The sequence below is a fragment of the Antechinus flavipes genome, chromosome 4, assembly GCF_016432865.1.
Source record: "Antechinus flavipes isolate AdamAnt ecotype Samford, QLD, Australia chromosome 4, AdamAnt_v2, whole genome shotgun sequence".
NCBI lineage: Eukaryota > Metazoa > Chordata > Mammalia > Dasyuromorphia > Dasyuridae > Antechinus > Antechinus flavipes.
The window spans coordinates 54,851,056-54,867,174 of NC_067401.1; the positions used below are offsets into that span (position 1 = coordinate 54,851,056).

General features: G+C 36.0%; 1 protein-coding gene across 1 annotated transcript in view; it reads right to left on the bottom strand.

Moving 5' to 3' along the window:
• Nucleotides 1-3,275: 3,275 nt before the first annotated feature.
• The window catches only part of GNAI3 (G protein subunit alpha i3), a 44,274-nt gene continuing 31,430 nt past the window's right edge, over nt 3,276-16,119 (bottom strand). Inside the window, exons 4-9 of the mRNA XM_051993133.1 lie at nt 14,846-15,003; nt 13,976-14,104; nt 9,969-10,098; nt 8,992-9,145; nt 4,635-4,840; nt 3,276-4,514 (exon numbers count right to left, since the gene is read on the bottom strand). Of these exons, the coding sequence (XP_051849093.1) occupies nt 4,650-4,840; nt 8,992-9,145; nt 9,969-10,098; nt 13,976-14,104; nt 14,846-15,003 (762 nt within the window). The 3' untranslated portion in view covers nt 3,276-4,514; nt 4,635-4,649. The remainder of the gene's footprint in view (nt 4,515-4,634; nt 4,841-8,991; nt 9,146-9,968; nt 10,099-13,975; nt 14,105-14,845; nt 15,004-16,119) is intronic.

A 16,119-nucleotide genomic window follows, 5' to 3' on the forward strand; every position in this document is an offset into this window, starting at 1 on the left:
TCTTTCTCCCTCTTCTCACTACCCCTCTCCCAAGGACCACACCCTCCCTGCTGTACCTGCACACCTCAGGCCCATCCCCTCACACATGCCCTCGCTGCCTCTTGCCTGGACTTCTGCAACCAACAGCTTCCAGGCCTTTCTTTGAGTTCTTCTCCTTGCAGCTGTCTCCCCCCCCAAAAAAAATCATCCTAAAGCCCAACTCAAACCATGTCCCACCTATACTCAAGAAACCTTAGGATAAAATGAAAAACCCAATTTGGCGTTTGAAGCCCTGCAATATCTGTCTCCAGATTACCTTTTCAGCATTAACTATTAATTCTCTTCTCTATATTTCTAGGAAGGCTTGAACCAGTCTACCTCTACCTTTAGTACTATCTACCTAGAAGTAAATCCTTACTTATTCTGAAGACTGCTAATGCTTTATCAAAGGGATAAGCACGCTGAAATAAAACAAGAAAACTTTTTTTTTTGTTTTCTTTTATATACTTTATGTCCGAGTCAAACTGAATTATATATACTTTATGTCCGAGTCAAACTGAATTATTTGTGCCTTGAATTGGACATGACACTCCCCCGTCTCTGCCTCGACACCCTGGTCCCCCACATCTGTTTCCTCTGAGGATGACTGTTTCCTTCACAGTTCAGCTCCTATGCCAGTTCCCATGAGAAGCCTCTTCTCATTTCCCTGGGACCACCATGGATGTATTTTAACTGTTTGCACCAGCAGAACAAAAGTTTCTCATGGACAAGACTACTTTTCATTTTCCCTTTAGTATCTCCAGAATCTAATACAATGTATTATATACAGCAGGCACAGAATATGAAGATTGGATTGGACTGGAAGCTGATTATCTCATGCTTGTGTCCTCCAGTGTCTGTCCGTGGCTAGTCCTTCAGCAAAAGAGGATGCCTCCATTTCTGCATCTTGTTCCAAGCACAAAAATTCCTATACCTCTGCCCATAGGGAGTGGGAAATGGGATCAAAAAGGTGGTGGGTGTCTGTCAACAGCAAAATTATTGGAGTTGTTCCTATGAAGGCACGTAGAAAAAGTTCCTGATTTATTAAACTTTCATTTTCTTACCTTTTCTATGGCTAACTTATTAATTACTCTTATTACCAAGATCATTCTTCGAAATCTTCAGATTCTTCCTGGAAATCTGGCTAGCCCACTTTCTTTCTGATGTCCTTTAGAATATCCCTTCTATTGTCAATCATCTCTCTGAAGTTCATTCTGGTAGTTGGGAAATTCCTTCCCTGTATAAAGCACTTTTAATCCTAAACACTTCAAATTACTTCTCTTTACCCTGAAGGAGTATATGCAAAAAGCATTCCTAATAAAAGGCACATCCCCAGAACATCAAATAAAAACACAAAAATGCATTGGAAAGCCAGCCACTTTTGATTCTTGGTCATTTTAGTGATGTACATACTATTCTGCTGATAGTAACTTATGGTATTCTGTTCCTATGTTTTACAGCCCCTTCAGGGGAGCCCTCTTCTCTCATTCCTTAAAGCCATCTACAGAAGACATCTCCACTTCTCCCTCTCACTCCTTCTTACCTCTCTGCAGTCTCATTCCCACCAAAACTGCTTCTCCAAAGTCACCAATGATCTCTTAGCTGCCAAGCCCGAGGGCCTTTTCTCAGTTTTCCTGCCCATTCTGCAGCCTCCAACCCTGCCCACAGCTCTCCTTTAGCTGCTCACCTTCACCCACCTTCACCCAGGTCACGTCCATTAATGTGGCTCTCTTCCGAGGCTGCCTAAGGCCTCTCCTTTCCTCCCTCTCTGCCCCGTTCCTTGGTACCCTCATCAGCTCTAGCCCTTTCTCTTACCCTCCGGTCTCACATCTCAAACTGGACAAACCTCAGACGCTTTAAACTCAGTGTACTTGATCAAAAATTCCCTCATCTTCTCCCCAACTCTCTTATTATTATCAAAGGCACCCCATCTTCCCAGTCCCTCAGGCTATAAGCCTTTATGTCATCCTGGGCTCCACTCATTCTCCATCTCCAACCTACCAAGGCCTGCAGATACTACCTTTGCAATGTCTTCCCTATGCACCCCTCTTCTCTGATATTGCCTCTATACGGGTTATGGGCCTAAGACCTCACATCTAGAGTACTTCTTTATCCCTTCGGAATACTCTCCCTACTTCCAGTCTCTCCCCCAAGTCATAAAGCACAAGTCTGACCATGCATCTTTCCCCCACCCCCCACACGTCCAGAATCAAAAATAAGTCCTCCATTTGGCTCATACAGTTTTTCATAACACAGCCTTTCTTGCCTTTCCATCTAACTGAGTTCTTCTGGCTTCCACAGACCCTAGGATCCTCGCTCTTCCTTGCACTAGTGCCTTTTCCTTGACCACCCTCAATGTGCAGGATTCTCTCCCTTCTGGAGTCTTTGACTCTGTCCCAGGTAAGATCCCACTTTTTACAAGCAGCCTTTCCCCCCATTTATTTTCTATGTGTTTTGTTTGGGAAGAGCTGTTAGCATATTGTCTTTCTTGTTAGACTGTGGGCTGTTTCTGAGAGAGGGCTGTCCAGCAATGGGCCCGCTGGCTTGAGAGGTCCAATGTGGACAAACCTACTTACTGAGACCACCAGTCACCTGTTGTAGCTACAAAATCTTTTCTATTCAAAATTTTCTATTTTTAAGAGACTTTTATGAAATATCATTCAATACCAATAGTTTTAAGGTTACATCACCAAGTGTTAAAAGTGCCAAGAATATGCTGCTGTAAGTTTTTGTCCCCAAAGCACATGACTACTATCCTGTTATTAGAGGAAAGTTACATGGCTAAAGGGTACAAAGGATTGGAAATAAAGTCATTGCCATGGAGACTTTCATTTTGCTCTAGAGTATTTGATGACAACTGCCCTATAAATAATACAGAAGGAACCTCTCATTAGGCCATGGAAAGAATCCTCCATTTGGAGTCCCAGGGCCTGGGTTCAAATCCTGCTTCTTCTACCTTACTACCTGAATGACTCTGAGCAAGGGCCTCTGCCATTCTGGCTGAAGTCCTTTCTACTATAACTGTTACCCTGTGACAGTAAAACATGGTGGTGGTTTGGCCCACAGCCAGAAGACGAACTTGAAAAATGGCACTGGACTATCACTTGTATCACTATGGCATAGGAACACTGGTTAGGAAATGGGGAGCCGCACCAAAACTCAGCCCTTCTCGGCCCTTGGCCAAATCAGAGTTGACAAGAACAAAAGAAAAGAGAGCAATCTCTCCAGGAAGGACTTGTTAAGCATCAGGAGCAAAGTTGACTCTTTACTCACCATTTTAATACTGCTGACAACTATAACAGAGGGAAATCTGTACAGGCTAACAAAATAGGAGTGAAGATGGGGGGGGAGCATCCCAAGTTGCAAGTTTCAGTAAAAGATGATACTGACTCAAGTTTACTAGAGTTAACAGGACTACAGTAAAAACAATGGCAAACAGGAATTTGGCACCACATTGACAAAGCAAAGGCATGCACTGCTAATACAGATTGGATGTCTCTTCAAAGAAAAAAGGCCACGAAAGATTAAAAACAAGGTGCACCTTTCCCAAATCTCCCCCACTGACTTAAGACAAACATGTAAGAATCAAAGCGGTCAATTTAGTAGAGGTGCACCCACAAAGTCTTTCATCCAGTTTGGAATTTAGCAATTCCTCTCTCTAATCAGCAGCTGTCCGGGATGTGCCCACGCCCAAGAAGCTGGCATTTACATACTACAACAGTCTTAATCTGAAAAGTAGTAATTTGGTTATCAGCATAAACCAGGTCAACCCTCAACCATAAGCTTAAAAAAAAAAAAAAAAAAAAAAAGAGCTATAATCCTACTGCAGAAATCTTCAATATCATTTTCTTTTAGAAATTGTTGTGGTTCTTGGGAACAGGATGGAAACCAAGCTTCATTCAAAAAAAGCCATCGTGGCCAGAACTTAACTTTCACTTGTGGTCATATTAAATTATGATCATCCCAAAAGTTAAAAACAAAGAGTTCCTACTAAGAAGAATACTTTCAAAATGATCTGGTCATATCATGTGCATAGTTAAGTGTTTGGGTTTTTTTTTGTTTGTTTTTTTGTTTGTTTTTTTAAATAAAGTTTCTTTTGCAAACAAAGAAATAAAATTTAGTAGAGTTATATTTTTTAGATGGAAAAAAAAACTTTAAAAATGGACTAGTGGTGGTCTGTTAAAAGAAAAAGAAACAAGAATAAGCTACATATTGAAGTCGTGGAATGCAGCACCTCAAATTTACACCGGCTGTACACGCCTGAGATTGTGAAACCCTCATGTTATGATGATCAAGTCATACTTTAGAGCTGCTCCATTTTCAATGTCTGACTTTAGCATTGCATGTCAATCAAGAGATCTCTTTTACAGAAGATTGTGCTAGAGAATGTGAAGATTCTGCATGTTGCTGTCATTCCCCTGGTCCCGTTCATGCTTGCACAGATGCCCCATGGGGCAGTAAAAGAAGTCTGGTTCTTATACTCCACACCATAATATCTGGGGGGAAGAAAAAAAAAACATATATACATATATATATATTTTAGTTAGTGAAGGTTCATCTGAGCAGGCCAAAATATTATTATAAAGTATGGATACTAAAAACATACAGAGTTTTACCTTTATGAATCCCATTTAATAAAGTCCACATTCCTTTAAGTTGTTTTTAATGATGACATCTGTAACAGCATCAAAAACAAACTGCACATTTTTGGTGTCAGTGGCACAGGTGAAGTGGGTATAGATCTCCTTGGTTTCTTTTCTTCGGTTTAGATCTTCAAACTGACACTGAATGTAGGCAGCTGCCTCCTCATATGTATTAGAACCTAAAAAAGCAGAAGATATTAGATTCTTTCTGATTCATGTCACTGAAGCTATATAAGCTCAACTAAATAAGACAAAACTTCTAAATACTATTACCATTTACTTGTGATATTGGAATATAGGAAACATTACACCAAGATGGTAGTCTTTTTGTGAAAGCACTGTGTAAACCAAATCTTTATGGCATTAATTTTGCATATCTACTACATTTAGTTTGTTCAACACTGTAAAAAGCATATAATTTTCTCAATTATCTTTTTGTCATTTGTTTGATTTGTCATACTTATGTTTGATTTGTGATTGTTCATGGAATATTGAAAATCATTTATCACTATTTTCTCTATTTGTTAAATATTTCTTCACAAATTTATCTGATGTTATTTAGTGTGTGCTTATTTGAAATTTGTAAGCTCATCCTGATTTCTTCATTTATCTTGTATATCTTTCTTTGCATTAAATTAAATGTTTCAAATAGACAAATATTGTTAGGATTCTGATTTTTTCATCTATTTCATAACCTTTTTTTATTGAGAAATCAAATTTATTTACATTAGAACTAGAATTGCTTAAATCCTCTACTATTCTATTAAAAACACTTTATGGATACTTAAAATGAATTTTTAATGTTAATTTATCATTCTTATGTAAATTGTTTTCTCAGAATGAAAAGCAAAAATCTCCTCTTTTATTTCTACCAGTAAATCAAATTGACTAAGACTTCTAAAGGCCATTTTGAAAACTTCATGGGTCCTCATAACCAAATAATTAATCATCTACTGACCAATCTCCTAGAGATGTGTCTCTATATTTGGTGGAACCAGACACAATCTATTTCCAAAATTAAACAAAATTTCTATATTCTATGTTAATAACTCTTTAACATCTAGATACATGCTCCTTTGTCAAAAATAGTAATTTCCTAATGAAACATGTTATCTGATATTAGCCAACAATCCCCTCCCCCTTTTCATCTTCTCCCATTTTTATCTGCAATAAATAACTAAATAAAGAATTCTACAACAGAAACAAGCTAGAATATACACGAAGACTTTAAGTTACTAACAATCACTATAACCTAACAATCACTATAACCCTACAATCTCTAAAAAGTAAAAACCCTCAGGTGGCAACCAGAAAAGGGGGAAAAAAGGGGTGGGAGGGCAGGGGAGGGTAGGAAGAATTGCTTCAGACCTAGAAAAAGAAAAAAAAGAAACTGGGAATAGTATTTCTTAAGTACAATTTAGCCATTCACAACCAAAAATACGGAATGCTCATGCTTCCCATGCTCACCTTCAAGGATCAGTATAGTTTTAAAAGAAGTTAGTATTGAAACTTTGTATTAATTGAGGAGAAGTCTGATAATTCCATTTCAGCCACATTTCCAATTTCTAAAGATAATGCCTGTTACATGTCTGTTTCTTATAAAGCCATGACTATAGACCAAGAATCAATGAAGTGTGAGGGAAGATCAACCCGAACATCAAAATGAAATTTCACTGTACTTTTCATCACAAGTGGAGTGACAAAAACACAGATAACTAATTTTATGAGTGGGCTCATATACCAATCCTAGAGAAATAAGCCACAGTGCAAAAGGGAAATTGCAGGGCTTTTAAGAAGTACAAGCTGCAATTCAAATTCTATTTAAAATAGAAAAGTCGGAAGGAACAGAGAAGTTTTTATCAAAACAAGTGTTTCAAGAATAGAAGGAAAAAAATTGGTGAATATTAACTAGGGAAGAGATTCTCAAGGCATGACAGAGTCTGGTAATGGCTGGAGGGAGGTGGCTCAGCACACTGTGCCTGACCACACTCACCCCCAACTGGAAGGGAGCGTCCTCATTCAAGATGTAAGCAATATTTAATAGATGCCAAAAATCCATTGACAGGAATTTGGATTTAATATGATAGTTGACTCCTCTGATAGGTTTGTAGGAGAGAAGTGACATGGTCAGAGTAGAAGAAAATGATTTTGGCAACAGTATTCTGCATGTCTGGAGCTGGGAGAGGAATAGAGACATTGATCTGGCATAAGATTATAGCAGTGGCTTCTTAAAAGAAGCATCTAAGAGAGTTTTGTTGAAATCCATCCATACTGATGGATAACCAAGATTATAAAAATTCTATAATTGGTTCAAAGTTAGTTCTTTCCAACATTCTATATTTGGCCCGATATTTATCTGTGAGCATGTTAAAATAAAATATAATAGAGTTGAATTTTTTTTTTATTACCTAAAATGTAAGAAAGTATTAGATGCAAATTATGAAGTAACAACAAAGTTTTCAAGAGACTTTTTGGCAAGGGTAACAACATAAATTCATTATCTATCTAAAAAAAGAGCATCTCTCATCTTAAGTCTTAACATATTTCCTGGAGGGTAGATATGTTGAAAAAGGTATACAAGTTCAAAAATCTAGATCTAATAGAAGAAATGGATTCTAGTCAGCTGGAAAATGACTCCACCACTTGACCAAAACTTCCCTCTCCATAAACACCATAAATTTTTTAACCTAACAATCCAACATGGCCTCTCCTCAGAATCTCCTTTCATTTTTAATATGATTAACTACCACATCTTCTTGTACACCTTTTTCCCTTCAGGACATTACACTATCTTGGTCTTCCTCTTATCTGTCTGACCATTCCTTCTCAGTCTTATTTTTACTGCATTATTATTGCTCATACCTTTCTCCTAAACTCCAAGCTCTGTTCCAGGCCCCTTTCTTTGCTCCTTTCAACTGTCTGCTACACATCTTCTCCTGGATGTCCTGTAGGCATCTTTATTGATACCTAAAATGGAACTCATTATCTTTTCTTACTAAACCTTTTCCTCTCTTTCTGTTGTGGTCTCAGTTATCCAGGTTTCTGACCTTGGAATCAGACTTGATCTTTCTCTCCCCAAGCCTCACACCTAAATGTTTGACACATCTTATTGCTTCTTCAAGACCTCCAGCCTCTCTCCTTTTTCTACTGAACTATCCTCATACCTCTTACCTAATTGCTGTCACAGCCTCTCAACTAATCTTCCTGCTGCAGTCTCTCTCCTCTACAATATATTTTTCAGATTGCTGTCAAAACAATTTTGTTCTAAGGCATAGATCTTATCCTGTCCATTGTCCACTACTTAAAGAAAAAGAAAAATAACAAAAAACAATTCTTTGCACCCTAGCATTTAAAGCCTTCATAATCTTGGGTTACCTACGTCTCCAGTCTTAACTTCATATTCCTCTGTACAGGAATTCTATATGCCAGTCAAACCAAAACATTAGTCATTCCCCAAATTCATTATTTCATTTTCTAACTCAGTACATTCAGCACAAACCATCCTCATACCTAAAACAAATTCCCACATTTTTTATTTCTTAGAAGCTTCTTCTTCCTTCAAAGCTTCCTTCAGGTGCAACCTCTTCTACAAAGTCTTCTATGAAAGTCCAGTTGATAATATTTTTGCCTCCTATATTTTTTTTAACTATATGCTTTTATTTGTATGGATTATATAGACTGGCTCCAGAATATGGAGGCTCCTTGAAAGCAAAAAATGCTCCATTTCTGTCTTTGTATCCTCAGTATCTAACATAATACTTTGAACATAGCAGGTCCTTAATATATGTTCCAACTAAATTGAACTGTTGAAAAAATATATGGACAAAGAGTCACTTGTTATTAATCAAATAAGGTTACATTTAAAAAGGACTCTGAAAACCATAAAGCATTGTATAAATAAATATTACTATTATTAGTAGTAAAATCCTCAATCAGGATTATATGTACAATTCTATTATCAAATAAAAATGTCTGAAGTAAAATCAACTTAGTTTGTTAGCAGCATTACTAATTCTTATTAAGTAATGACAAATTCTAATTTTATATGTGTGTATCTTATATCTGTGACAGGTAATCTATATTCATACTCATATGTGTTTATATTATCAATGTCCATTCTCAAGATACCAAACTTGCTGAAGTTACTAATAAACTTTATTAAGAATAATACCTTCAGGGATATTTAATAAGTATTTGGTGCTTTTAACCATATCAAGTGATGCACATATAAAAAGCACATATATAGTTCACAATGAGATATGGTTTATGTGATCAGAAATGCTGATCTAAAACTATTCTTCTGAACCAGGTTGTTTATTGATTTTTTTACCTGTATACTCTGGGTAACAGATGGTTAGTGGGCTCCTTCTTATCTTTTCTTCAAAAAGGTCTTTCTTGTTAAGGAAGAGAATGATTGATGTGTCTGTAAACCATTTGTTGTTACAAATGCTGTCAAAGAGTTTCATACTTTCATGCATGCGGTTCTGAAAAAAAACACAGATTAACATAGCACTAGTAAAACAGATAAAAAATTGACCATTTACCAACTTAAAAATAATATCAAGTTTTAAGAACACAAGCTATAAGAGAATAAAATTCAAAGGAACTCAAGTCAAGCAACAAATTACATAAAAGAATATTCCCCAAATACAGAAATTAGTTTGCATTTTTGCAATGAAAATAGGATTTAATCCTGTCTATGCGCTGAACGCTATTAAATATTTCATTTCATGTTATATTTAGGCAAAAGGTAAAACCAATCAACTTTAGACTAGACAATTTGTGAGATTGCTTCTAACTCAATAAATTATGGTTCATATTTAAAACAATCTCACTGAGCAAGAAAGTAAGTAATGGAATGTGTTCCTGGCAATAGTGAACATTAGTGCAGTTAACACTATGGACTCTATGTGGAGAAGAAGCAAGAGAATCAATCACAAAATTACCAATGATAAAAGGCAAAAGATTAAGAAGGTAAGTCCATAGTTATAACAGTAAGAAGCTAAACAGATATCAAGGCCTTCATGATTAGAGAATGTAGTAGATGGAAGAGAAATATAAAGAAAATATGGGTATCATCTATTCAGTGGTAGATTCAATGAAAAGATAAAGGGACTCTGTTGGGCTCTTGGAAGTTTAACATGAGGGCATTAGTTTCCAGTTCAGTGAAAATTTAGATACATGAAATCACAGAGGTTCTACCTAAGGAAAGACTTTTTAAAATATTCTTTTCCTCTTTTACTCCTCATGCCTTACATTTTTTGACTTTACTTAGAAGCCTATTCGTTATAATTTTATGCAACGTACCATCTCTTCATCTTCAGCTAAGACAAGATCATAATCACTGAGGGCCACACAAAAGATGATTGCTGTCACACCTTCAAAGCAGTGAATCCACTTTTTCCGTTCTGATCGCTGACCCCCCACATCAAACATCCTGAGAGAAGATAAAGAAGAATTCAGTAGAGTTACATAGTCATCCTTGCCTAGGCTCAAGTGGTTAGAAAATTTCTCAGTGAAATTTTCAAAACCCTTATTTAAAGGAAAAGGAAGACCAAACAATGAGCTAATGAAATTCAGTTAATTCCAATTATCTAAGATCATGGAAAAAGGGAATTGCATAAGAAAATGAAATGCAAAAATAATCCCCATGCCTAAATTGATATTTTTGCTACTTCTACTCACTGGTCTTCTAGATTACAAACAACATAAATCTAATTTCTCCTTCACACAATAGCCCTTGAAAGAATTAAACCACTGTTATAACTGACCAACTCTTTTCTCTAGACTAAAATTTTCTGGTTCCTTTGACCCAATTCTCTTATGTCATGAACTTAAAGTGTTTTACTATTCTAGCTGCCAGCCTATGGATAGTCTAAACTTTTAAAATGTTCTTCTTAAACTATGGTGCCCAGAATTAAACACAATGAGATCTGATGATAGCAAAGTACAGTGGGATTATCAGCTCCCTATTCCTGGAAACATGCTCCTCTTAATGCAGCCCAAAATGTTATTAGCTTTTTTGGCCGTCACAGCATACTGCTGACTCATGATGAGCTTGCCAACAATTACAAACTCTAGCTCTTTTTCAGAACAGCTACTGTTTATGTATGCTCAATCTTATATTTGTGACATTGATTTTTTTATATCTAAGCACAAGACTTTATATCTATCCTTATTAAATTTCTCTAGTCTATCAAGATCCTTTGAATTTTGACTATCCATTTTGTCCGCTATCCCTCCCAGTTTTGAATTGTTTGCAAATCTGATTAGCACACCACTAAAACTTTACCCAAATCATTAATAAAAATATTAAACAATGCAGAGTTAGGCACTCGGGACTCCAATGCAGAACTTCTGTCACACTGACAATGAATCTTTAACAACTATTCTCTTAATCTGGAGATTCATCTAGTTGTGAATCTCATTATATTCTCATTTGATCCAAGTCTCCCCATCTCCAGAAGAATGAGATATTTTACCAAAGGTTTGCTAAAATCTAGCCTTCATTGACAATATGTCCTTCATTTATACAAGAGTTTAGTTAACAATGTCAAAAAAGGAAGTAAGGTTAGTTTGGCATGGTAAAGTTATGTAGGCTCTTTATAATCACCATTTACTTTTCTGAATATTCTTGATCCATTCCCTTCAATTACCCTTTCAATAATTTTCCCAGGAATCAAATTTTACTGGCCTATAGTATGCAGATTCTACTTTTCTTCTTTTATATTTGAAAATCAGGACATTTGTCCTTTTCTAATCTTATTTTTTCTTTCCTATTTTTCAAATATCACTGACAGTGGCCCAACAATCATATCAGTCAGTTCCTTCAGTACTCAAAGATAGTGTCCCAGGTGATCTGAATTTAATAGGGGCAGTTAGGTGCTTTCTTCCTATTTCCTAACTTGGATTGGGAATCAACTTCCTATTGGTCATTTTTGTTTTGTCATTTCCAGTATAAAAGTAGAGGGAAAGCAGAACCAAAAAAGACTCAAGCAGCCTAATTTTTTATTGTCCATTATTATCATCCTCTCTATTACTGATTAATTCTACATGGAGGGAAATAGTCCTTTCCCTGGGGAAGCTCACAAATCTACTGCAGCAACACACTATGTTATTTTTTGTTAATCAAATTCAATAGAATTTGAAGCAGAAAGCTGCTTCCTTATTTAAAAAATGGCCAAATAAGTCAAAACCACAACTAATGGCTAATAGTGCCCAAAAGTCTTTTATAATGTCTAAATTTAAATTCTATAAAGGAACAAAAAAGCCTTTGTTATAATAACAGAATTGCAATCTGTTAGAGTGGAACCACAATGACCAATGAATTTAGCTTATAACTGAAAAGAGAATCCTGAAATAAATCCTCAGTAAGCAGTTATTCAGTCTAGAGTCTTCCAGTGGGAGAATCCCTCCTCTCTAATCAGCACACTTTACTCTGGGATAGACATAATTGGGAGAAGTTTTTCTTGACTTCTAAAGCTTAAATCTGCCTCTCTGCAACTTCAACCCATTGCTCCTGGTCCTATCCACTGGAACTAAGAGACCAAATTTAAATCCTCTTTCACATCAGATACCTGATTATAGTTAACATGTCCCATTAAGTCTTCTTCTCCAGGCAAATTATGCCCAGTTCCTTCAACTGACATGGTCTCAAGTCTGACAAAAGTGTCTAATTTAAGGATGGCCTTACACTCAGAACCAAACACGACACAAAAGGGCTCTCACCTCCTTCTTCCCAGAAGCTCTGCCCCTCTCCCTCTCTCTTTCTCTTTCTCTCTCTAAAATGGCAGGGGAAGAGAGTGATTACAAAATTGTGAGAGAGACAGAGACAAACACAGTGACACAAAGAGAAAGACAGAAACAGAGAAGACAGCTTCAGTCTTTAAAATTCTTTTTAATATTATTTTTGGTATTCTTTCCTTTTTCAAATTTAAGTTCCATATTTTCTTCTTCTCTTTCACTCCTTCTGAGATGTCTCTTTCAATGCAGATAAAATCGTATTAACTTTCTTGGCTGCCAACATCATGTTGTTATTTCCTATAGAGCTCATGGGCTTCTAAAAAATCACAGATCTTTTTTCAGACAAATTCTGCTACCTAACCATGCCTCCCCAGTTTATTCTTGTGCTATTAATTATTTTGGACTCACAAGTAAAGCTTTACATTTATCCTTACTGGATTTTATCTTTAAGGTTCAGCCCAACATTGGCCAATCAAGATCTTTTTTGGGTCCTGACTTTGTAATCCAGTGTGTTAGTCTTGTATTATATGAAATCTAATGAGTACGCTATCAATGGCAATCTAAGACATCAAGGGAAATTTGCAAGGTCTTATAAACTAGCTATTTGTAGTAAGCATTAATTAATATTTTTTTCATTCATTATTAAAGAACAAAAAAGATTCTACTAATAGACAACAGCTTAATCAAAACCTGCATATTAGAACAAGAAATTAATTTAGGAGTGGATTAAGAACTGGAGTAAGGGAGAGAAGGGCATAGAAAAAAATCTCAACTTTAGAAATAAAACAGACAAAAAAGGAACCAAAAGCCAGCTCTGATACATATAAAAGTTGTATAAAGAATAATATAACAATAAAATACCTAAACTGTTCGCACTAATCTACTATATGCAAAACTATTGTATTAGACTAAAAAAATTTCTCCCTCAGTACTTCCCCTTTCCCCAAAATACTTTTACTCTTAAGCTATCTCTACATATCACTATTTGAGAACTTTGCCACACATGATGCCGTGCATTGTATCAGTCCAAGGGCCAAGACAGTATCAGCTCCATTAGAAATAAAGGAAAAAAATGCCGAGCAAACAGGAAAAGGATAAAACTATTGGCAAGAAAAAGCACTGATCTTATAAAAGCAAAAAAGCAGGAGAATGAAAGCTGAATAGTTAAACCAGAGAACTGGTAAAGTTCCCTTTAATATTTTTAACCTGTGAAACAGCAAACCATTCAATACCTGTATTGATGATTCCAACGAAAAAGCAGCTGAAAAGATTAAAATTAAAATAAAATAAACTAGTATTCACCAAAATAATTTTACTCATAGGCAAATTTAAATTTCATCTACAACCTAAATCCAAAGAATGAAGTTATTTAAAATTACTTAGGTAGAAAGTATGAATAGCTGAATGCTTGTTTCAATCAGCATCATCAACAGAATGAGAAGTAAATTACTGATTAATAATTATGAAAATATTCAAACTAGGTAGGAATACCCCAGGAGAATTTTGCCCCCCCCAAAAAAAACTACTCAACAGGAGTTGAGAACTCTCTGGAAAACAAAAAAGTCACTTACTTGAAGTACAAGTCTTTGAAAGTGAAATGAGTTTCAACTATGCCTGTTGTTTTCACTCTTGTCCGTAGAACATCTTGCTGGGTTGGAATATAGCTGGTTTGAGATATTCTATCCAAGTCATTTAGGTAACTAAAGTAAAATACAAAAAACTTGTTTTAATCTATGACACCAACCACACACCAAGCAAATTAATAGAAAATGCTAGTAAACTTGTCACCAAGACAAAAACTTCATTATACTTCATTAAGGAAGAAGTACAATATGATCTTTAATCTCAATTTAAATAAGGGGGAAAAAAGCAAGGATATAAAGCTCACCTGAGAGCTCATTTGCAATGACATCAATTTTAATCTCAAAAGTGAATTTCAACTATACTCTAATACTAATGTTCCACATCTCATAGTCAACCACCTGTGACCAGGATTAGGGATAAGATTTATTTACAAGTGATTAGTACAAGAGGATTCCCAGAAACTTATTACAAGTGCCAGTCCCAATGACTGGCGATGAGAGAAAAAGAAAACATAATTCTAATTTCAGTCCATAGCTGACTATTGGTGCGAAGCACTGATATGCAGCAGTCCTTTGGGAATTGGAAGATAGCCAAGACCCCAGCTGCAAGGGATTTTTCCCTCCTCCGCTTGTTCACAAGAACATGGTTATAATTTCACTATGCCAACAAGCTTCCCTTCAAGTTCCTGGAAGGGTTCTACAACACTAAAATGAAACAATTTTCATGAAGCATGCTAGACAGCTGTCTACAAAATGTCTCCTATGCAGATCTCTCTTCAGAGATGAACTTTGGAACTTCTCTGGGGTTCAGAGCCACAGTTATTTCCAGCTATGTCATCACCAAGGAAGATGACTTACTATGAGGCAGAATCATTGAGCTGATATTCCCTTGATCTGCTGAAGCAGGCTTGCACTCCGCCATCTCGCCATAACCGTTTAATTACTCCTGCTAGTTCGGGAGTCATGACCCCCTCTTCAGCACTACCAGCTAAAACAAACAACTGCCGAGCATCATCCTGAAGAAAAGCATTTAATGTGGAAAGATAAATGTTAGGTGAGTCTTTTATTTCCTAAAACACTTCAAGGTTGTCAAAGAAGATTTGTCCCACTGGATCAGAAAGATATGAGAAAGACCAAATCAACTGCCTCTTCTTCCCTGGGAAGATAATTTGAGAAAACTCAAACTCACTTACCTTTCTTCCCCCTTCAATCCCATTTTCTACCTAAAAGGCATTTTGTCAAAGAAATCTTGTGCTGAGTGGAGAAATGATGGTCTCCCTGAAAAGGAGCCCATGGATCCTCCCTGTAGCCACTCAGGGTTACTTATATAGCATGAAACAGAAAGACCAAACAATGAAGGCTCCATGTGTACATCTCCTGGAGACAACAGGTTGTGACTTTTTTGAAACCCCTATGTAGAAAAGTGAAATAGAACCTCTAGGATTCATTAAAAGGAATAAGTAAATTTTTATTAAGAAGATGGGAATAGGTCATGGCTTTCAGTGAGTTTAATGATTCTTAAAATTATCTTTCCCCAATCTATTTTCAATATCAATTGTTTTTCTTATGAAATATTTCCTATTTTCTTCTATTTGTAAAGTCTTTTGACTTTATTATATTGTTTCTTGATGTCTCAGGGAGTCACTTGTTTCTACTTGACCAATTCTAATTTATAAGAAATTATTTTTCTGGGACAGCTAGATGGTGCAAAAGATAGAGCACTGGCTCTGGAATCAGGAGCACCTGAGTTCAAATCACGCTTCAAACACAACACTTTGTAGCTATGTGACCCTGGACCCTAACTGCCTCACATCCTCCCCTCAAATTTATTTTCCTCAGCAAAGTTTTGTACTTCCTTTATCATTTGGTAAATTCTGATTTTTAAGTAGTTAATTTTTTTCAGTATGTGTATATAGACCCACACACATATATGTGCTCTCTTTAACCAACCTATTTATATTTCACAAATTTTTTTACACTGTTCTTATTTCTTTTTTTTTCTCTACTACTAATATTTGATTTTTAAAACAATTTTTAAAAAAAATCTCTAGCTCTTCTGAGAATTCTTACTGGGTTTGTGTACAATCTGCATCTTTCTTTTGAGGCATTGCTTATAATAGTTTTCATATCAT